This window comes from Cebus imitator, unplaced genomic scaffold, assembly GCF_001604975.1.
Source record: "Cebus imitator isolate Cc_AM_T3 unplaced genomic scaffold, Cebus_imitator-1.0 Scaffold133, whole genome shotgun sequence".
NCBI lineage: Eukaryota > Metazoa > Chordata > Mammalia > Primates > Cebidae > Cebus > Cebus imitator.
This window is the reverse complement of record NW_016107448.1, coordinates 1,903,961-1,925,908: the sequence shown is the minus strand read 5'-3', so window position 1 is coordinate 1,925,908 and position 21,948 is coordinate 1,903,961. Positions and strand designations below refer to the sequence as shown.

Below are 21,948 nucleotides of genomic sequence, written 5' to 3'. Positions count from 1 at the left end.
AGTAAGCATAGTAAGTGAGAATATTCCTCCAAATATGAAGAAAATATATTAAAATAAAACAGCTACTCCTAGTATTTTGTTTCATTATTAGTTTGTTTTTATTGGCTAGAATATATCAGCTAGACAACATCTTTCAAGTATTCTTATCTTTTTCAATTTAGTTTTAATATTTAGTTTAGGAAAATTTCTTTTAACATCAGTATTCTAACTTTTTGACATTACTTATAAAACATAAAGAACAAATTACTTACAAACACTTCCAAAATCTGGGATTAATTTGCTAACATATGACTAATTTTCTGTATTCTTTAAATATTTCCATATATGAAAATTTACTGTGTGTTCCAAGAAAGGGAACTGTCCTTACCAATAGGATTTATTGACAGAAGTATCTTGCATTTAATGATCTCGGCAGCCATAGAATAATTGTTGATTACACAAAAACTGAGGTAATATGATTTTATTGATGAATTATCTATTGTAAGAATAAATAAAATATGTAAAATTATTATTTTGTTTAACACTGTTATCCAAATTTATGTAAAGGTAGTAAGGTATGTAAGTTCTGTAAAAACTGCTTTAAATGGATAATATGGGTTTAAGGTTAATCGCTATATAACACTGCTATTTAGTTTCTTTCTTTTTAACTTCTTCTCAAGATTGTAATTAACTTGGGATATAGTGATGTGAATAACTAGATTAATTTGAAATATATTAAAGGAAAATATTATTTTATATTGACTGGCATATATTTAAGTCTGTTTATCAAAATCTCTAGTTTTAAAATATATTTCTTACAGCTGTTAAAGGCGGGGTATACATTTTCTTGTAACATCAAATAAGTTACTTTACTGATGACTTCGGATAGAGAATTAAATTGAACTTATAATTTAAAAGGTGCCCAGGTAGTGATCATTTCATCAATATGTATTCTTCCTTTCACTTGGAGACTTTATTTGTGCTAGGAGTCATAGTGTTCTTCTTCATTTCCTATATTAATTTCTTAGTCCCCCTCAAGTCAGAAACTCCTAATTTTATTCTTATTTTTTTAATCTTAGATGAGTAGACCACTTGAAATTTTATTTCTTCATATCATGTCTCTGAAGATAGTCTTTAACCTCCTTCTTTAATCTTGTCTTATTTCCCAGGGTCCTATCTTCCCTGCATTCAGGCGTGTGTATCATATTTAGGTAGGTGACATCCAAGATTCATCTTTTCAGATAAACACTTCAGTCACCTCAGCAACATAATTATTCACTTATGTTTATTCAAAAGATTATATTCTCTATTACTAAAATAAAAATCTTAGAGACTACATCTTTACATCTTCATACATTCTAACTTCTTATTTAGTTAGTTTTTTACAGATAGCGTTTTTTTTAAATTCAGACTCCATTTTCCTTTCTTTCTAAGTTAGATGTATTAAATCTCTTATTTTTGTCTTTAAGATAGTTCTGACCCTTGAAAACTACAAACTGTTGTCCAAAAATCAGTTCTATTTTTAATTTAGGTTTTCTTTCCTGTTCATTCCACTAGTCAATTCATCAAAAGGGTACTATTTAAAAGTTTTGTATGTTTATCATTGTTCTTACGAACAATAATAAATCATTATCATCTTTAGGATCCACTAAAAAAAAAAAAAACGAATACATCATGCAGTGTAGAAGTACTTCTTGATGGTATTTATTTTTTTTAAACCTTCTCAAATATTCTGCTCTTGAATCAGTTTGTTGCATCATAAGTGTGGCGTTAACTTTCTAGATTTTCCAAGGTGACAAATTTGATTACTATTGGGATTTTACTCCTTGGAATCATGTGAAACCTTGGAAGATTTATTGATATAATAATTTTCAATAAGTATATTAATTCCTTTATATTCTCTTTAGAAGTTTGTTGTTTTGTCATTTCATCTGTTTAAAATCTTCCATTAAAACTGTACTTTAAATATCTGTAAATATGAAGGTGTTTCTCGAAATGTTTTCTATACATTTTCAAATATTTTTCTCAAACTGACTTGTTTGGCACAACGTTATAAACTTAGACAAATTTAGAAATCCTTGAGGCCAATACCCCAGCAGTACTATCAAGTTAACTTCAGCAATGCCACTGTATACACAAGTGAAAGGAGCTTTAGAAGAGCTCTAAGGTGATGGTTGATTATAGAGAGTTTCATCAAAGATTAACTCTAAGCCAAATTCAAGTTTTCACAAACTCATAGGACTGCAGGATGTTTTATGCATTGGTTCATTTAAATATTTACTATTCTGCTCATATCTTGAAGGTGTAGTCAGCACTCAATTCCCAGTTTCCTCCCAGCACTGTTGGAAATCTAATTCAAATCTCTAGTAGCTCCAACTTCCTGGTAGCAGTAAAATGACTTGTAGCTAGAGTAGTTTTTTCCACTACTCTGCAAATTACACACACACAAAATATATATATATATATTAAGAGACGGAGTCTTAGACTGTCACCCAGTCTGGAGTGCAGTGGCATGATCTCAGCTCACTGCAACCTCCACCTCATGGGTTCAAGCAGTTCTCCTGCCTCAGCCTCATGAATAGCTGGACTTACAGATGCGCACCACCACACCTGGCTAATTTTCATATTTTTAGTAGATGTGGGGTTTCACAATGTTAGCCAGGCTGGTATTGAACTCCTGACCCCGTGATCTTCCTGCCTTAGCCTCCCAAAGTGCTGAGATTACAAGTGTGAGCCACCATGCTCAGATATTTTTATTTTTTTGAGACAGGGTCTCCCACTGTCACCCAGTTTGGAGTGCAATGGCGTGGTCATAGCTCACTGCAGCCTCGAACTCCTGGGTTCAAGTATTCCTCGTGCTTCAGCCTCCTGAGTAGCTAGGACTACAGGCTCCCACACCATTTTTTTAAAACCTTTTGTAGATGTGAGGTTTCACTCTGTTGCCCAGGCTGGTCTTGAACTCCTGGCTTCAAGAGATCCTTCTACCTCAGTCTCTCAAAGTTCAGGGATTACAAACAAGAGCCACTGTACCCAGCATTAAACTATTTAGGTTAACAATACCTCTAAAACTTTAGTTTGATCCAAAAATGAAATGTTGACTGAGAAATTTCCTCTGGAAGTGGCATGAATTGTTAAATATTTCTAATCTTTTTGTGGCTTTATGTAGAAATTAGGATATTTTCTGAAATTAGGCTTTATCTCATAAATATTATATTTATTAGGCTTTATCTTATCATAAATATTATACTTATTCACTTTATCTGATCATAAATATTATATTTCCCATTGTCTTTTTATTTAATTAGTAAAATTGAGGTCAGAAACTTCCATTTGAAAATCAAGTTTTGCTAAGTAGCTCTTACCAGTAAGGATCTTTGAATCACATGAGAGTGCCCCGTTCCCACCCCAGCCATGAAAATTCAAATTTTCCCAGAATTAGAACAAAGGGCATTTGTTTTTCTTCTGGAACAATTGCTTGGCTAGCATCATGAGTTTTTATTTTTCCATAATCTCCTATCCTCCATCTTGTCAACCTCTCAGACAAGTTAATTTGATTTAGATTTTTATGCATAGAGATCTGACCAGTAAGGATATGTTTATTTAAGCCAAATTTAGTTGTTATGTATAGGAAGACTGATTGGTAAATGTGTAGCACTTATTTATTAATGCTGATGGATTCTTTTTTCAGAGTTCAGATCTTTGTTAATCTGCAAAAGCATTCTCAGTAAATATATGTAATTAGTAAAACTGTGATTGCCTATGACAATACATTTGTTTTTATAGACTTTTAAGGGTAAATTTTGGATCAAAGCTAGTGGCAAAACTACCTACTGAAAGGTGACCCCGTCTGTTAGGAGTATGGTTGCTACAGAGGGGAAAGATGTTGCTGTCAAATAGACATTTGCAAATAGTTGACCCTCTCATTTTAGTTTTGCAAAATAATTCTAAGAATGAACAGCTGAGTTTTAATTCAGAGACTTCTGGCAAATTGCTTAACATCTCAGGGTCTATGCAATGAGTAAATAAACAGTACTCACTTCAGAAGGTCCTTGAGAGGAGTAAATGAATATATTAATGTGTAAATTGCTTACAACAGTGCCTGGAACATAAATATTATTATTGTTTTATTCAGAAGTTCACTTATATTTTCTAATAAATGAAAACTTGTCCTTGCTAGTGTTCTCAAGTAATCAGATATTAAAATTCATCATTCCCTACCGAAGTTTTGTTTTCATTTTTATTTTGCAGAAATAGGTGGGAAGAATGAGGTGATTACCTGAATATCAAATAAAAGAAATGATAATAGATTTTGCTACCTGGAGGCTAATAAAAAGAATAAAATAATAAAACTGAATTGTCATTGCTAAATTAGAAATTAAATGCACATTGCATCTGCCTAGTTGTATTTCCCACTTTTGGTTTATAAGCATGTTTTAGCATCAAAGAAATAAATGTAATATATTTCTTCTCCCTACCTTAGATAATGGCATAAGCAAACACCACCTTCACTTTTCTTTTAAGCCCTGTCCTCTCCCTCCAGAAGCTTAGAGAACACTAGTCCAATTCAGACAGCGCTGCTAAGTAACCAGTTATGTAGTGAAGCAGGGATGTGGCTCAGACCTGTTTTTAACTAATGTTTTCTCAGAGCCGGTATTGTCTTTCCCAGGAGATTGGTCACTGAGGCAGAAGAAACCTCAAAATAAATCACCTGCCATCTCATTACTATTCAGGCTTCTAAACATATTTTTCTTTCATGTTTTTAAAGAAAAGTGAAAATGAAAAACTTTGAGTGGTATTTTACTGCGATTAATGATTTATATAAATTAAAGCTGCTAGAGAAAAACACTCATATTCATTCACTATAGTTTATTAACGTCAATAAATATAATTTGGCTTATATGCATAAAATATGCCGTATTGCCCCAAAGCCTTGCTGCTCTGAAGGATTATAAAATCATTGGCTGTAAATATTAAGCAGCTCCTAATATAATCTGACATCTACTTATGAAATTTGCAAAGACAGTTAATAATGTACGTGTGGTACTTGCATAGCTAACAAATCAGAGTAACGTATATAACAAACTATTTTTATTTTGAACAAGCATTATGCTGATATGAATGCAAACATAAGTATTCTATGACATTGGTAAATTTTTCTTTTGAGAATTTTACCATTATATTTATGTCCAGCATGTCTATAAGTTTGTTCTTTATGTTCTGTGTAAATGAGGCAACAGTGTTTTGTTTATATATGTTTATTTCCTTTGTACATGTTATCAGTAGAGACAATCAGAAAAGGAACAATAAAATAAAGAAGACTGTGTTAGGAAAATCAATTTAATAACAAAAAGACAAAATAGGCACAGATTTTTTAAGTGAGTCAAATAGATAATTAAACAAGGCTGTATTATATCCAGGTTTTTAACTCAAGGAAGCCAAATAACTTTCAGAGTTAACTCTCTATTCAAGTCGCAAAATGAAATATATGAAATATTGATGTCCAGTCAATCTGGGGCAAAGGTTCTTGGCTATAAATTTTTGGCAGGGTCTGAAAAAGAAAAATATTTGTAACGCTTACTCAGCAAATCCTTCTTATGCATTACTTTTAGCTTTGTCTCTGATGTACCTCCTCCAAGTAATCCAGTCTCTCACAGCTAACTAAACAATAATAAACAGTTTGTATTTATTATTGTTATTAACCTAAAACTCTCAAAGATCCTTTTAAAAAGGAGGTTTTTAAAATCTATTTAATTTCCTCATTTTTATTGGTTTATTATCATATTACCTTACATATTATGAGCAGTATTTCTTACCTCTCTTATGAATCAACCAAGCTGCAGTGAGCTACCTGGGCAAATTCTAAACATAAGCGCTATAGAGTGTTTCCACTTAGCTCTAAAATATTACTATTGGCTTTATATAAGTTACTGAGGTTGTAATTCTTAAAAATTCCTTTTTTTTAGAGCTAAGTATGAAGATTTCAACATAAGAGTTGCTGGTGTTCTTTTCTCTGATGGAACACAGTATGCCCCTTATAGTTGTTAATAAATTTTCTGTTTCTCCTTTAGTCTGTATGTAGTCATTTGCATATTGTACTCTGTTCATTATTCATTATCCATTTTCTTTATATTCATGAAGACACTGGGTATCTTGGTAGTTAAAGTAACTTTTCCAAGATGACATGACTACTTAGGGCACCATCTAGATTCCAAACAAGGTCTTTCCAACCACAAAGCCCTACACAGGATAACCAAAACATTCATTCTTTTCATATAACGCCTATTTTTCATGAAGTTGAAGATTAGAATATAGATATAGTCATTTGAAGGAAGTATTTCAAGGTGACCTTTATTTTTATCACCTAATATGGAAAATAGATATTCTTAATAGTGCAGTTATTCACATCTTTATTTCTTAAATTCTTTCATGTATTATTTATTTGCTTCCATTTTATTTTGTTCTAAGCACAGTATTTTAGAGTGGATTTGTCCTACCCATGTAGGGGGAAAAAAGCTCAAAAAAAACTGAATATATGAGGATATAGATTGGCAAACCACATAACACTTTTACAAAATTATTTGATATAGAATATGTTGAATTATTATACGTTATTGCCCAGTTGTAGGGCTTAGATTGCCAGAAGAATTTCATTGTCATTCTTCTTTTCTTTCCTGGAAGCTTTCAAAGTATTTTATTTGTAGAATCTTTTTTATTTTAATTCAAAATTTTTATATTTCAGTACAAGGATAAACTTTTGGTGAGGGCAAAGATTATATTAGAAAAACAGGTAAACAGCTTTTCTCTATAATCATGTAGTAATAGAAATGATATAACTGTTCTCAGGTCTTTGTACTCCTGAATTTGATACATTTTGAAGCTGTGTCCTTTTCTGTCAGGATAACACATTAATGCCTGGAATAAGTAGAATATATATTACAATAGAAATTTCAGAAATAGTGTTATAAATTAAACTTTTTATTATTTTATTGCTAATTCTGATTTTAACAAAACTATGATATGCTTTATAATTCAAAATTTTAAAACAAACAACATGAACTGTGTCTTTCATCTGGAAAAATGTTCCTGCTAATAGTATAAACATGAAGGTTGTGATGATATAAATACCATATGTAATATTCAAAGTTAATTCTAACAGAGTCATCATTCATTTAAATTATTTTTCTAAGAAATAGGCTGTATGAATTTTTGTCTGATATTATGAGGTAAATGGGAGTTAATTCAATTATACAAAAAATTAAAACGTGAAAGGATATATGTTTAGCAAAGAGAAAAAGGCCTCATTGGAAAAGAAGTACTTAAATTGTAATGACCAATAATTGGGTAGTATTCGATTAAATTAGCTCCTGTTGAATTGCATACAAAGGCTTGCATTTTATATAGCTCAGCTTTATACTGCATGCCATTTAAAAGTTTAATTGTTTATATGATAGCTTCTCCTATGATTTTCATAATAAGCTTTCTCCATAATTTGTCATAATAAGGAATATGGCCACTTCAGAATGTAAGACAAGTTAACCACCACAGTCATAGAAGGTAATTTACAACCCCGGAAAATCATTGGAGAATTAAGACAGATTTGAGAGGATATATAGATTGAAGGAAAATAGTCAATCTTGATTTAGAAAAATGGAAACAATGTGTTTCCTGAATTGAACTTGGTCTAAACAGAACAGAGCTGATTATGATCATAGTATAAAATAAGCCTTCTGCAACATTATCAAAAATCTCTTGATTCATGGATACCTTATTTGAATTCATGTCTATTTTGTTCAGACACACTGTTTTCAAATATAGGTTCCAATTTAAAAGCTCAAATTTGAGTCACGACAGACCTTCTGCATGTAAGATTTTATATAATATGGACAATGCTAAAAATACATGAATAATGAGCAGTGAGTTATACTAAATGTCATATTTTTTTCACTTTGGTAAATTATTTTATCTTTATTAATAATACTTTCATTTGTTCTGTGTTTTGTTTTATTTCAGCACAAATTCACAAGCAGTGTGTGAGTAAAAAATAAATATAGCTATAGGATTGACTACATATCATTAGTGCTGTGAAGAAATAATCTGATTTAGAGGAAATGAATTGAGTTGCTACTGTGTGAATGACAACGATAAATATTTTGGTTTACTGCTATTTTGCCTATGGTTAATCAAAATTGACCCAGTATTTTCAGACTCAGTATTCTTTGAGTACTATACAAAAGAATTCAAAATGTCCAAGTTAAAAGAACAGAAATACATGGTTTTGACTACAAAAGATGAGCTTTGGAGATTAATAAATGACTAATATGAGTCGTGAAATTTCACTTCCGCAAACCAACCACTTTCTCCATTGTGAAGCAGATTCACCAACAATTCTGAACTTCAATCCTACCACTGTTGGCTTAAGCAGTTGAAAAACCTAAAATCTCTGAAGAGCTTTGCTTTCTAGTTAATTATATGCATAACATCATTGAATATCTAATGATGACAGTTTTCTCACCTGCAATATGATAAGTGTTGTATTGAATAATGTGGAAAAAAAATAAATATAAAAAACACCTTAAAACCTTAAAAATTATAGTTCCAATTTTAAAGAAGGAGTTTTTAAAAACCAAATAATGATGATTACAATCTATAAGCAAAGGCAGATAAAGTTCTTGTCTCAAATTGAAACTGTACTCATAACCCATAAGCCATTGGGATAAAGTGTAAACCACATGTATAAAAAACAAAATGCTAGTGTGCATGTTATATAAAGAATGTCTACAAATTAATAAATGAAATTCAATCACCCAATATAAATGTTAGCAAAAGATAAGAACAGGCAACTCACAATAAATATATGTAAAATTACCCACCTCTCTATAATAAGAAATGCCGAGTATAACAGTGATATGAAATACTATTTCATACTCTATCTGATTGGCAAAAATGCCCATCCGACAATACTAAATCCTAGCAAGAATTTGAGAGAATAAGTGCACTACTCATGGGAATGTGAATTGTACAAACACATTTGACAACATTTCGGCAATATTTTATTTCAATAAATTGAAAATGTGAACATGATATGACCCAGTAATTTGACTTCCAAGCATTTATTGTAGAAAAACACATGTGTCTGGACAAGAAGACACATATGTAGCCAATTAACACAAAATAAAAGTAATCAAAGAGGTAACTTCTATGGTTCCCAACTCTGAAGCTTCAGATTTGTATGTTAAAACAGAGGCAATACCTCTGAATTCAGACTATTTCACTTCATATTAAACTAACAATAACTTAATCTGTACTTTAGAGAAAACATGTCATTTAAATCCATATTAATGGATTCCCAGTGAATGAATTAGCTATTAAAAGAAGCTGAAGTGTCTCCAAATGATTTGAATGAAATTTAATAGGCAGGTTGATTAAAATTTAATAGCAAACTTGTTGGCTATTAAAAGTGCACAGTGTGATAAATCAAGATGTCAGCCCTTCAATTTATGACTTTAGAAAAAAAATGATGAAAGCATTCTTGGCATTCAATAAAATATTTCTTTTTTGGCGCTTCGTAATTTCATTGTTTGAATTAAAACATTATAATCTAAAATTATGGTTTCTGTGGTTTTGAAACTTACATAAATTTAAAGGTGTCATGTAGATTCCATTCATTGTTTTTTTAATAAGTCATTTGGTATTGATTTATATAGCTGTCCTTACACAGTTGAACTAATTATTTCCACGTTCTGTAGATTGTTTATGTGTGTTGATATTGTTTTGCTATACTGAAAAGCAAAAAATAGGAAACAAAATACTTAGACAACGCCTATTTACTGTAATTCTGGAAGCCTCTTTTGTCTGTTTACTTTCTTTTTTATTCATTTATTTTATATAATTTAATTCAAGAATATGAAAATAAAATAATTAAATATTATCAAAAAGCATATGGAAAGATTAATGAACTACAAGGCTCCTAATAAAATTATGCTGCAACATTTTCTGAGGAAGAGGATCCTAAAATTTTTTTGAAAATCATTGCTTTAAATATGTTTAAATAAAACTACCAGAGGTCACTGGTGACCTTGAGTAAATTATAAATATTTTGGCCTGTGATTTTTTATGTATTAAATAATGGTGGCAGATTAGATGATGTTAAAAATCTTATTCAGTTATAATCTTAATCTGAGTTACAACCTTTCTCCACAATGCAAACTTACAGTCACTTAGGTGATATAAATGTACTATATATTTGGAGTACTTCGAATTTATTTTTTCCAGTTTTCTTGTTTATGTTATATTTTACTTGCTAAGGAAAGAAACCTCTTATTCTTTTATACTAGTTTTCTTAATTATTTTAAAGGAAATGAAAGCTGTTGGAATTTTTCATCAGAAGTAAGTGAAGACATGTGCATGTGCACAATTTAGCATACAAACATATACCTAAATCATTTTACATGTGATTTTGAGGATTTCCTGACTTCATAGATACCATTTCCCTGTGAAAGCTCCCTTGCTTTACACTGAAGCTAGTTTTCTAATGCCATAGAAAATACAACCATTAGAAAGACTGTTTTTACCTGTAGAAAAATAGTCTTCACCATGGGCCAAAATTAAGACCTGAAGACAAAAATAGAGAGACATCACTCAGTAGTAACTCTGCTTTATGCAAAACTCTAATTTATATACATTAATGTATATATTGCAAATGACTTCATAAGAAATGTTATATCAAGACAAAGAAGAGAGAAAGATGAAGGACTGGATTGGAGGATATTAACAAAAAAAGAACTAGCAGAGTAAAACTATTTTATTAGGATCAAGCAAACAGAACATTTGCCATCTTAAATATTTATAAATACAAGAATTTGAAAATTGAGGCATATGGCTATGTGACTATTGATGAATGATTGATGAATGGTTGGATTCTGTTGGTTTATTAGATCACAAAGGTTTTGAATGCTAAAACTTTGGTCACTCAATATGATCAAACAAGTATGTAAATACGTTTTTTAAAATGAAGTCTGAGGGCAGAATAGAGTGGCAATTCAAGTTATTTTAAGATCTTTTCAGTATACTTTCGTTAGCCTGCTGTCAAGAAGAAGCGTTGTTTGAATTCTGTTTCTAAATGATAGATTCAAGTGAGATCCAACTGTCATCCTTTTTCAGATCTGTTTCTTATTTTACAGTTTCAAAGCACACCGTTCAGCCTTAGATTTCCAGTCCTCAGTTACATATATTACACTGAACCAGCCCAGGCATCGCTGTCGTTCAGGGCCTCCCAATGTCAAAACACCTGTTCTATTTTCATAAGGGAAGAAATATCACAGTTTTATGTTAAAACTATACATTTGAAAAGAGTATGACTCAGTATTGCATTCAAAATTCACTTATTCACAATTTTTTTATATCAATCTAGATCTTCAGGTATAAATAAAATAGAAAAAAAACCTTCTTAAAACGACTATGATTTTAACTGAATTTTTTTCAGTGGCTTTAGGATGACTTTCTTCCAAATATGTGTTAAAGAAACTTCCCCAAGTTTTTCAATATGGAATACGAGAATGGTTTTTGTTTTGCGTCTTACTTTTATTAGAAATAAAAATTTTGTGCTTGGCATTCTACTGACAGCCATGTTAATGATTCATATATATTGTTTTTCTTATTTATTTATTTATTGAGATAGGGTCTTCCTCTGTCACCCAGGCTAGAGTGCAGTGGCATGATATCAGCCAACTGCAACCTCTGCCTCCCAGGCTCAGGCGAACCTCCTGCCTCAGCTTCCTGAGTAGCTGGTACTACGGGCACACACTGCCATGCCTGACTAATTTTTTTGTGCTTTTAGTAGAGACAGGATTTCACCATGTTGGCCAGGCTGATACCAAACTCCTGACCTCAAGTAATCCACCCACTTCAGCCTACCAAAGTGCTGGGATTACAGGCGTGAGACACCATGCAAGGCTTGATACATATATATTGTAATTCAATCTTAAATCATTTTGCATGGCTTTATTAGAGGGCTAATTCTTGTTTCTGACAGCAAATAAACAAGTATGACTAGACCATAGCTAGGAGTTTGTGAGTTAAATAATTAAGGAACTATTGTTTCCACATAGCCATTTTATTTTTAAAGTCAATTTGAGCTTTTTGTTTTGAGTCATGGCAGGTAGTGAGTTGTTTTTTGTTTTGTTTTGTTTTCTGTTGTTCTGCAGTTAGTATTCAGATAGCATTTTGTATTTCCAAATAATATATGATTGTTTATTTCTGCTTTTAAAATTTAGATACTAGAGTATCTGGTATAGGATTAGAAGAAAATAAATCACATTAGGACCTGGAAAATTGACACACTTAAAAAAATTTTACTAAAATTGTAAGACTACTCATAATGGGTAAAATAATTTTGATTTAGTTTTATATTTTCAAGATGCCATAGATTTTTAAGTTTTTTTTTTTATTAATTAAACAAATATTTTTTGAGTTATAGGAACTATCTAGATGCTTGGCATAAAGCAGTAAAACCCCTGGAGTATTCATTTTTCCTGGTGCCTCCATTTCAGTAAAAATTAGCACATGAACATTCTTTTCACATATGTAATATTGTAACTATCTCCTCCACCCCAAGCCCCAAAATTCACCATCGTATTTATACCTTCAAACTGACTAACCAGTAAGCCCAACTCTTCAGGTAAAAAACAGTGACAGATGGTCTGTAAACACTGAACTTCTTGGAAGACTTCAACAATTTCACAGCTATTAGAAGGGAAATTTACAAATCAAAAGCTGATTGGAAAGAAGAGGAAGAGACAGGATAGATAGAATCCTGGAAGGTAGTATTAGAAGTAAAAGTGACCTAAGTCAACTGGGGAGACAGCTACAGCCAAAAGCAAACAGAATAGACTTCAGCAAAGATAAGAGAAATGTAGTGCAGCTACAAAGAAAAGACAAAAGTAACTTTGCACATAAACGTGAAGACAGCTTTGCCCAAGTTTTTAGCTAAAAGATCTAAGCATTGGGAGCAAGCTGGGTTTGACATAGTCAGTGCTACTGTTCAGAAGTATAATTGAAATGCCTACTTTGTGAATGTGGACTGTAGGAACTATGTGATAGTACCTTCTGAAAAATTCTGCTTGTTTGGGATAGTGATAGGAAGAATGTCCTCTTGAAGCCACTCCAAGCCCTGCATTGTCATGAAAAACTATTGAATTATTACATTAGATGAATCAAATGAGGGATAATTGTTTTATTACTCAGACATATCCCTTACTCTTTCATACAAACAAACCCACAGAGCTTGTCTATGTCTTTATACACTTTGCAAAACATTGATCATCAAATTCCATTTCTTTCTTTTTTGTTTCGATTGCTGAAGACTTCATATGAATTATGACTCCATTTGTAGAACTAAAGTTAGTTTCAGAAGCAATAATTACATTGATTTCAAATGGTGCATGAAGCATGAAAGTGAGTGCTAGATAGTAAAGAAGCCAGTGATTTTTAAATAGTGATTCTTCTGTCAGGAAAAGGTCCTTAATAACCAGGGTAAAGAGGAACATGCAGTTTCCTTAAGAGTTTTATGTTATGTTTTATAAGTGTTTATATGGTTTCAGTGTAAACAGCAGATAGATCTCCAATGATGACTGCATGACACTCATTATGATACAGATAAATAACTGATTCTGTATTGCATTGAGATGTGAAGAAGTGTCCTACCAAAGCCACATGACTGAGACTGAATGTTGTTCCATATAGCCACCATTGTGTCATAACAGTTTGCTATATAGTATTTCTGCCATTGTTGCTGGATTTTCCAGCTTTGCAGAAATAACAGAAAAATAAAATGAACTTTAGAAATGTCTTCTCAGATTAATAGTTTCACTGATCAAAGTACTTTTAAAATACATTCAAAATGAGAAAACACTTAGAAAAACTGAAAAGGAAGTATATGCCAGGCTAGATAGAACCATGTAGATTATTTATAAAATCTTTGATAGTTTCATTAGAATTCCATTATGAAACTCCTCTTTTTTTGTATGATTAATCCTTTTTTGTTCTGGTATTCTTGGCTTTTTAATAAACTGAGGGATAAACAGAGAAACCAACAAGATGAGTGATCTGCTTCTTGCTTGCATTTGATTCTTCCCAATTCAATTGTTCCTTATTCAAAAGTGCATTTTTCTTTTTTTCAAATTATCTTTTTTTAGATCAATATAGAAAAAAATATATATGCATTTAAGACAAAGAAACACTTTACTTTTGAAACTATATGAAGCAAGGAAGAAGATTGGCCTGCAATCTCCTCACCTTATTGTTTGTTTTCCAATTAGTTCAAATTAGATAATGTGTAGCAATGAAGGGAAATATGGAGAGATGCAGCTGTAAGCCTTAGCCACAAACATCTCACCCCCTTTTTTTTTTTTATCTTTGAGTGGGTATAAAGAATTTGGGCATATATATATAAGGTTTTTATGCTAGTTTATTTTAACCTATACCTTTCATTTTCTGTTTAAATGCTATTTAGAGTAATTTTAGAAATTATTTGTATTAGAACAGTAATTTTACTTTATTACTTGAAAAAGGTCTAGGATAATAAATATGAGATGAGAAGTATAATTTATAGATCATTTGTTTTAATATTATTTATCTTAACATCAACAATATAAATGTTTAAGATGTACTATTTTTAATTTTTTGTCTGAAAGGCACTATGATAAACCCTTTTTTTCTCATAAAATACCATATATGGTTAATTCATTAATGGAAAATAATACCCTTATAGGCCTAGTACATAATAGATTAAAAATCTGCCATTGCGATATGTAAGAACATTTAGATGTATATGTTGTGTATCTTCAGAAAGCCATTATTGAACACTTAGGGAAAAATTCTGTGACAGTTGTATGCTCATTCTTGCAGAAAATACAGGATACAAACACATGAGGTATTCTCTGAATGAACTGTTGCCTTCCAACTCTAGGGATCTGACAAGTGATAATGTCCTTTCAATCAAGAGGTGTTCGTTTTTTCAGCGTCAAGGTTAAGACATTCATAGTTGACTGATAATTTACTCTGTCAATGAGTTATAATTTAGAAAAGATTAAAAATACTATCACCCCGCCTTTCCCTCTCATTTTTAACATTTTTTATGAGTTGCATTTTTTTGTTTCATTAATTCAATATAGATTGCTAAAGTGCTGGGATTACAGGTGTGAGCCACTGAGCCCAGCCTAGATTGCTTTTTATTTTGAAATAATTGTTGATTAACACGCTGTTGTAGGAGATAATACCCAGAGATATTGTATCACTTATCCAGTTTTCCTCATATCTTGTGAAACTATACTGAAACGCCAGAATATTAATACTGATACAATCTACCACTCTTTCAAATTTCTTTAGCTTAACCTGTAGTTAATTGTATTTGTATGTATTTGTTTAGTTTTGTGCAATTTTACCTACAAAGTAAGTGTGTGTTTAGGCCATCATAATGAAGATACAGAGTAGATAATTTTATCACCACAAGAATGCTTCATGTTGCCTTTTCATGACAATACTTACTTACCTCCATCATCCATCTTTAACCTCTGGCAACCACTTATCTGTTGTCCATTTCTGTAATTTTGTCATTTCAAGAATGTTATATGTATAAATGAAATTACACCATGTCACCATTTGGGATTGACTTTCCTTACTCAATATAATTCTCTAAAGATTTGTCCAAGTGTTTATGTGTATCAGTAGCTCCTTTTAGTTGTTGAATAGTGTTTTGTGATATGGGAACACTACAGATTGTGTGACCACTCACCAGTTGAAGGAAATTTGAGTTGTTTCCAGTTTAGAGCTACTACAAATAATGTTGCAATGTCCATTCATGTACACGTTTTTATGTGAACATAAATTTCCATTTCTCTGGGATAAATGTTTCAGAATCCAGTTGCTGTGTATCATGGTAATTCCACAAGTAGTTTTATAAGAAACTGCCAAAATGTTTTCCAGAGTGGCTGTGATATTTTACATTCCCACCAATGATATATGAGTGTTCATTTCTCTGCATCCTTGCCATTGTTTAATGTTTTTCACCATTTTTATTTTAGATATGTAGTAATATCTCATTGTGGTTTTAACCTGTATAACTCTAAGGCCAAAAACAATTTGTTTCATAAGATTATTTGCCACCTGTATATCCTCTTCCACAAAATATCTGTTTATGACTTTGAACCATATGCTAATTGGAGTGTTTGTTGTTGTTATTAGTTTTTTTTATGTTGACTTTTGAGAGTTCTTTCTGCGTGCTCGATACTAGTTATTTTTTGGATTGCAAATATTTCTAAATTTGTTTTACGAATCTGTTTCCCAGCCTATAGCTTGTGTTTTCATTCTCTAATACATATATTTTAATTAACATATACATGTCTGTTCAACATGACTATTCCCATGCAATTTGTATTTTCCTTTCCTCAGTGACTTTTTCTTTCTTTATCATCTAACACAAATATACAATTCTGTCTATTATTTTCATACATGTCCAAAGTATATTTAATAAAACTCCTCTGATCTTTTGCTTCTTGATTAAATGGCTTTGGAGGATGGAAAGTTGCAGCTCGTACTGATGGTGTTAAAAACTAAGAACAAAAAGTATTCACAAAAGGGTGAAAGAATTTAACATTGTTCCATTGCTATGTCAAAGTTCAAACAACCAGTTGGAAAATGGAAAATGGAATTATATATATGTATATTGCTTGACATCATAAAGTTAATAATTTATTTAAAAATAGCATCTATATGATTTTTTATCAGATTCGTAAGATCACCAAATTAGTATGCTTCCCGTGGCGTACTAATGAGTGATTATATTTTATGTTATTTCATCATAAATGATTCTTCATAGAATTTAAGAAATGTCAGATTCTTCTGTTGTGTCAACAGCTGCTCTCCAAATGAGTGTTTTATCATAAATGTTGCCTTTTACCCTTTTTTACTTTCATTGGAATTAACCCAATGGTTTCTGTGAATGAGGGAATCTTATGTTTAATTTTTGCTTTATTTTTGTGTTTTAAACTTTTTTTTCTGGTTTTTGTTTTGTGTTTTGTTTGTATGAATGATTAGATTTTGCCTTTTTTCATTTTCATTTTCATTTTTAGCAAGCATGGGAATATATTCTTGCATACACCTTGGGAAAGAGAAAACCTTAATGTAGCTTAATCAACATTGTAAATCATTTTCTGTCTTTCCCATTGACACAGATATGTGCATTGTTGGAAATGTGTGCTCTAAGTGGCATATTTTTTTAGTCTAGTTAGCTGCCTGCCTGTAATCAGGACTATATCAATTGTTGTCATTCTAAATGTTTTCTTTCTTTTTTTCAAACACATTTGCCTGATTGACCTTTTTTTTTTTTTTTTTTTTTTTTTTTTTTTTTGGTTTTTTTTTTTTTTTTTTTTTTTTTTTTTTTTTTTTTCTCTGTCTTTCTATGGGGCTGCTCCAGGAGCCATGGCTAATCATCTTATAAGCAATGCTCTGCTTCGTCCGCATGGTACTAACAATCCCTATAATACATTGCTGGGGGAACCGGCGGTCTGTAACAACCCTTCTGTCAGCATGTACAACACACAAGGTGTGCTGGAGTTTATCTTAATTTTTTCAAGTGAGAGTCCCATTTTATGTAGCTTTTATGGGCACATTTTATTTTTCTTTCTCCTGCCTTTCTTTGTTTTGGGAGCAGACACGCAGACTCCTTTTGCATTCCACCCCTCTTGGTGCTTTTATTTTCCATTTTCCTTAGGTTTTCCTTAGTAAGAAATGGATTCCCTCTGATAAACAAATGCCTGATTCATCAATATGTGTTTGTTTCTCCATGATGTTATAAAATGTATTGTGGTTTGTCAGTACTTTTTTTGTTGTTCATTTATTTCTATATTAAATACCTATGTATTTGTTTTGAGAAATGAGATATTTTCCTAAGGTAAGTAAGATGAAAGAAGACTTGATTCAATATTCTTAATATTACAAGGTCAAGAAAATAAATCTTACTTTGTTATACTGTGAAATCCACTCTGAGCACAAACCATTAGTCCTGATGAAAGCATTTAAGTCAACTCAGGGGAAAATTACATTGAACTAAGCAGTGGAAGATAAAAATACTGTACTGGTAATAGCAGCTTGGGTTCTGCCTTAGCTCTGCCATTGCCAATAAGAGCTGGCTCAGGCAGGTCATAAAATTGCCTTTTCTGCTGTGGCTACACGTTAAAAACAAAGCTTTTGAGTATGGTTCCTCTGTACATCCTCTAGCTTGAAAATGTTCCAAAAATTAATCGTATCTCAGGCAAAAAAGAAAAAAATCCATCATACATCTCTTTAAAACCACTTACAATGTAAGCATTTGGACATTGTTTTACCTTTCCTGAGTATAAAAATGTGTTGACACAGAAAACTTAAGCTATATCGTGTATAAAGAGACCACAAGAGAAAATTATTCAAATAAAAGTTTTATAAAAGTCTTAGTCGGTGATCCTCATACTTAAAATTATACTTGAAATAAAAATTCACGATTACAAAGAGACTTCCATGATTCTTTCAAGTTGAATGTGATTGGCAGTATTTAAATTTTCTAGGCAATTTTGAATAAAATTTCTATAACCTCTTTGGAAATCTTTGGATTTTTTTTTTCTCAGTCACGGGTGAAAGATTAGTAGTGTGAGTGTGTGCCACTTACTGTGAATGTGCCATTGCAAAAAAGGATATATTTGTTTTAACAGGGCCATTGTGTGTCTAAAATCATCTGAGCTTCCCTAGGAGGCATCTTGCCAGATACAAAGGATGATTTTAAATTATTTCAGAAACACCAAAGTCAAAAGCGACTTCAGGAATATAGTCAAAACGTTTGTCAATACAGTGAAATAATTCAGCTCACTTTCAATTTCAAATTTCTTAAGGGATACACGTCTTTAGAATCAGAAGGCATAGACAGCTCACTGAATTCTCTTTACATCATTGCTGACGTTCTGTCAGTCTGTGCTTAAGTATTTCCTCTAATGGGGCCCATCACACCTCAGAATCTCATATATTCTATTGCTGAAACACTCCATTTGTGATATATATATTTTTTTCCTTCCACTTAGCTGAAATTTTTCTCTGGCCTCCAGAGTAAAGAAGAGCAAAGCATTTTCTGCTGTCTGAGGCAATCTTTAAATGCCTGTAAACAGCTAACCTGTCTTCCTTTAGTCTTCCATTTCTGTAATGAATCAGAACGATCAATATGAGAGTTTCTGGGTCTTTCTTCTTGGTTACCCCACCTAAAGTGTCTCTTATATCTCAGTGTCCCTATTTCATTGTAGCACTCAATGAATTATACATTACCTAATGCATCAGATGTGGTTTGGCAGAACAATTTGTTAGACTTTATAAAGGCTTGTTTTGTTTTGTTTTTTTCTTTATTTTCCTTAGGACATGTGACAGGTAACTGAATCATTACAAACATGTTAACATGTGCTGACATATTAGTAAATTTTGAGTGATGTTAAATGAAGATTTTCACCCTATCTGGAAATTAAATGTATTCTTCATTTATTCAGCCTACACAGAAGAGTCATACCTAATGATTTTAAAACAAGTAATAAACTTGGACCACATTTTGTTTAGCTTTTTTGCTAATTCAGATATAATTTCTAACTTCTTATATAATGAACAAGTAACACTTATTAATCTGTATCGTTTTCCTAATTCAATATCTGCCTTTTGTCTTACTTTATTTTTACTGGTATCTTAAAGTAAGAGATTTTTCCAAGGATGGAATACTTCTATAAAAACTATCAAACTGCAATTCTCACAATGTAAGAATTTTAATTAATACTATATTGATACAAACTTTTATTCTTGGGATCTATGGTAATTGCTACTGAGATTGTAAAAAAATACACAAAGGATTCTTCTGAATGGATTTGTCTTTTATTCAAGTAAATGCAATAACTTTTACTGACTTTTTTAAAAAACTAAATAACTTTATTAATGCTTTTCAGAGTCAGAGGTGGAATTTAATGTTTTAATATTAAACAACACTATTTAATGTTTTAATATTTTTAAAATGTTAAGAAACTATGGTAGTGCTTAAAATAATTCATTTTTACCACTGGCCAAAAATAAATCTTGGTGATTGTCATATTGCTACTAATCTTATACTTTCAGATGAATGCACTTATATTCTTACTGGCAAGGTGAAATCTTACATGAAATATAGGTGGCTCGGTATGTACTGGAGTGGTTTATGTTGAATTACCACTTGGTTCTATTCTGTGGGTCCTCTGGTTCAGTTGCACCAATGCTATCCAAGCATAGAAGAATTCTGATTTAAAGTATCTCTTCTTGGTTGTAACACCCTTTATTTAAAATATGTAAAGATATGCTTATTGTGTCACTGAGGCATAGGGAATTAGGAATGGAGATTAATAATATATTTCTATTATACTGAATTCAGATTCTATCTGGAAATATTTAAAATTTCATGCAGAGTACTTCTGGACCATTATCTTCTTGTCATTATTAGGAATTTAATTTTTGTAAAGATAAATCTCATTATACAAAAATGTGTCAACAAAACATAATTTAGAGAGGAAGTCATGATTTTGCTAAAATAATTTACATTTTAAAGTAATTTAATGTAATTCTAAAACTTCAAAGAAACATAGTTGTAGAATGGGATATAGTGAAGAATATATTTTAGTTGGTAAGAATACAAGACCATTTTAGAATGTATATAAATAGATATTCTGCCATGGTTTTCAAAGCCTGAGGCAGATGTGAAGTGAAGGAGATTGCAGCAGACAGAATTGGAAGAAGTCTGGAAGACTTTTTTTTTTTAATCCCAGCTCTGCCATATTAGCAGGGTGGTGTTAGATAAAGGCTCAGCCCCTCTGGGCTGCAGGCTCCTCTTCTCTGAAAAGTGGAAATTGAACTTCAGTGATCCCTCATGTGCTTTCCAGTTCTAAAATACATTGATTTAAGGAATGAGCCATAATGAGCCTACAAGCATTTACATCTCCTGATACACTGGCTTGGCTCTTCCTTGCAAATTCTTGTTCTAAAGCTCTTTTGAAACTTTAAAAGAGATTTCCTCTGCATTTTGAAACGTTGTTTATCTTTTTGCTGAGAAGCAAATCAACCTTTAAAGTACCAAAACTGTCTCTTTAAACTGTCATTAAATTATAGTAAGTTAGAACCCTTTGAAATGATCTGGCCCAGTGAATTTGCTGGTATTTATTTTATGATACTTTACTCTTTTTGTAGACAAAACCAGCAAGAACAACTCTGTTAAACTGGTTAAAATAAGGGTTTTTTCCCCTAAAAAAATAATTTCGATACAATTGTTTTTTAAAGGCTCAGCTCTTAAAATGTTTCATTGCACATGATTGTGCAACAATCCAGAAGAAAACTTAATATTTTTGGTTGCATCTTCCCCTCTCACATTTTCTGTATTCAGAATAATAAATAAATTTAATCATTTTCTCTCCGTAGTTACACAACCTTTGAATATGAGCTCCAAAAATGACAATATTGATCAGTTTTTATTTAAAACTGATAAAAAACATTTATATATTTCTAATGAAATAACTTTTGTGCAGGAAAAGAGAAGACACATAAGGCGGTAAAAAAAGAACACAATTATGAAAGTCTTCAACTCTGGTTTTTCTCTGTATAAAAGCTTCAGATTTTATTAATAATTTTACTGAAAAATTTTGAAATTAAATAATATTCCTTGGAGCAGGTATACTCTAACATACATACACATATGTGACATTGAAATATATTGGTGAAAATAGTCATGGTCTGCCCTCAAATTTTTACTTTCCTTGGTTTATGTGATAATCTTAAGTGTGTATTTGTTTGAAATTTACAAACGGTGGAAATGCTTATTAAAGACTCATTATATTAGCATGTGTTAAGGGGGATTTCTTATTTTCTGACTAACATTTCAGTATTTTTAATTATGAT

At 31.4% G+C, this 21,948-nt stretch overlaps 1 protein-coding gene and 1 long non-coding RNA gene across 29 annotated transcripts in view; one reads left to right on the top strand and one right to left on the bottom strand.

Moving 5' to 3' along the window:
* The window catches only part of LOC119473117, a 54,012-nt gene extending 49,416 nt beyond the window's left edge, over window positions 1-4,596 (bottom strand). The window contains exon 1 of the long non-coding RNA XR_005202298.1: window positions 4,455-4,596. This is a non-coding gene — a long non-coding RNA (uncharacterized LOC119473117). The remainder of the gene's footprint in view (window positions 1-4,454) is intronic.
* The window catches only part of ADGRL3 (adhesion G protein-coupled receptor L3), a 559,234-nt gene that overhangs the window by 532,808 nt on the left and 4,478 nt on the right, over window positions 1-21,948 (top strand). For 13 of the 28 annotated variants that reach the window (XM_017541414.2, XM_017541407.2, XM_017541408.2 and 10 more), the window contains one exon: window positions 17,450-17,578. The exons of 14 other annotated variants lie outside the window; for them this stretch is intronic. In XM_017541414.2, coding sequence (XP_017396903.1) covers window positions 17,450-17,578 — 129 coding nt within the window. Of the gene's footprint in view, window positions 1-1,148; window positions 1,214-17,449; window positions 17,579-21,948 lie in introns of those variants that run through there. One more of the 28 variants, XM_017541418.2, reaches the window with a different exon arrangement.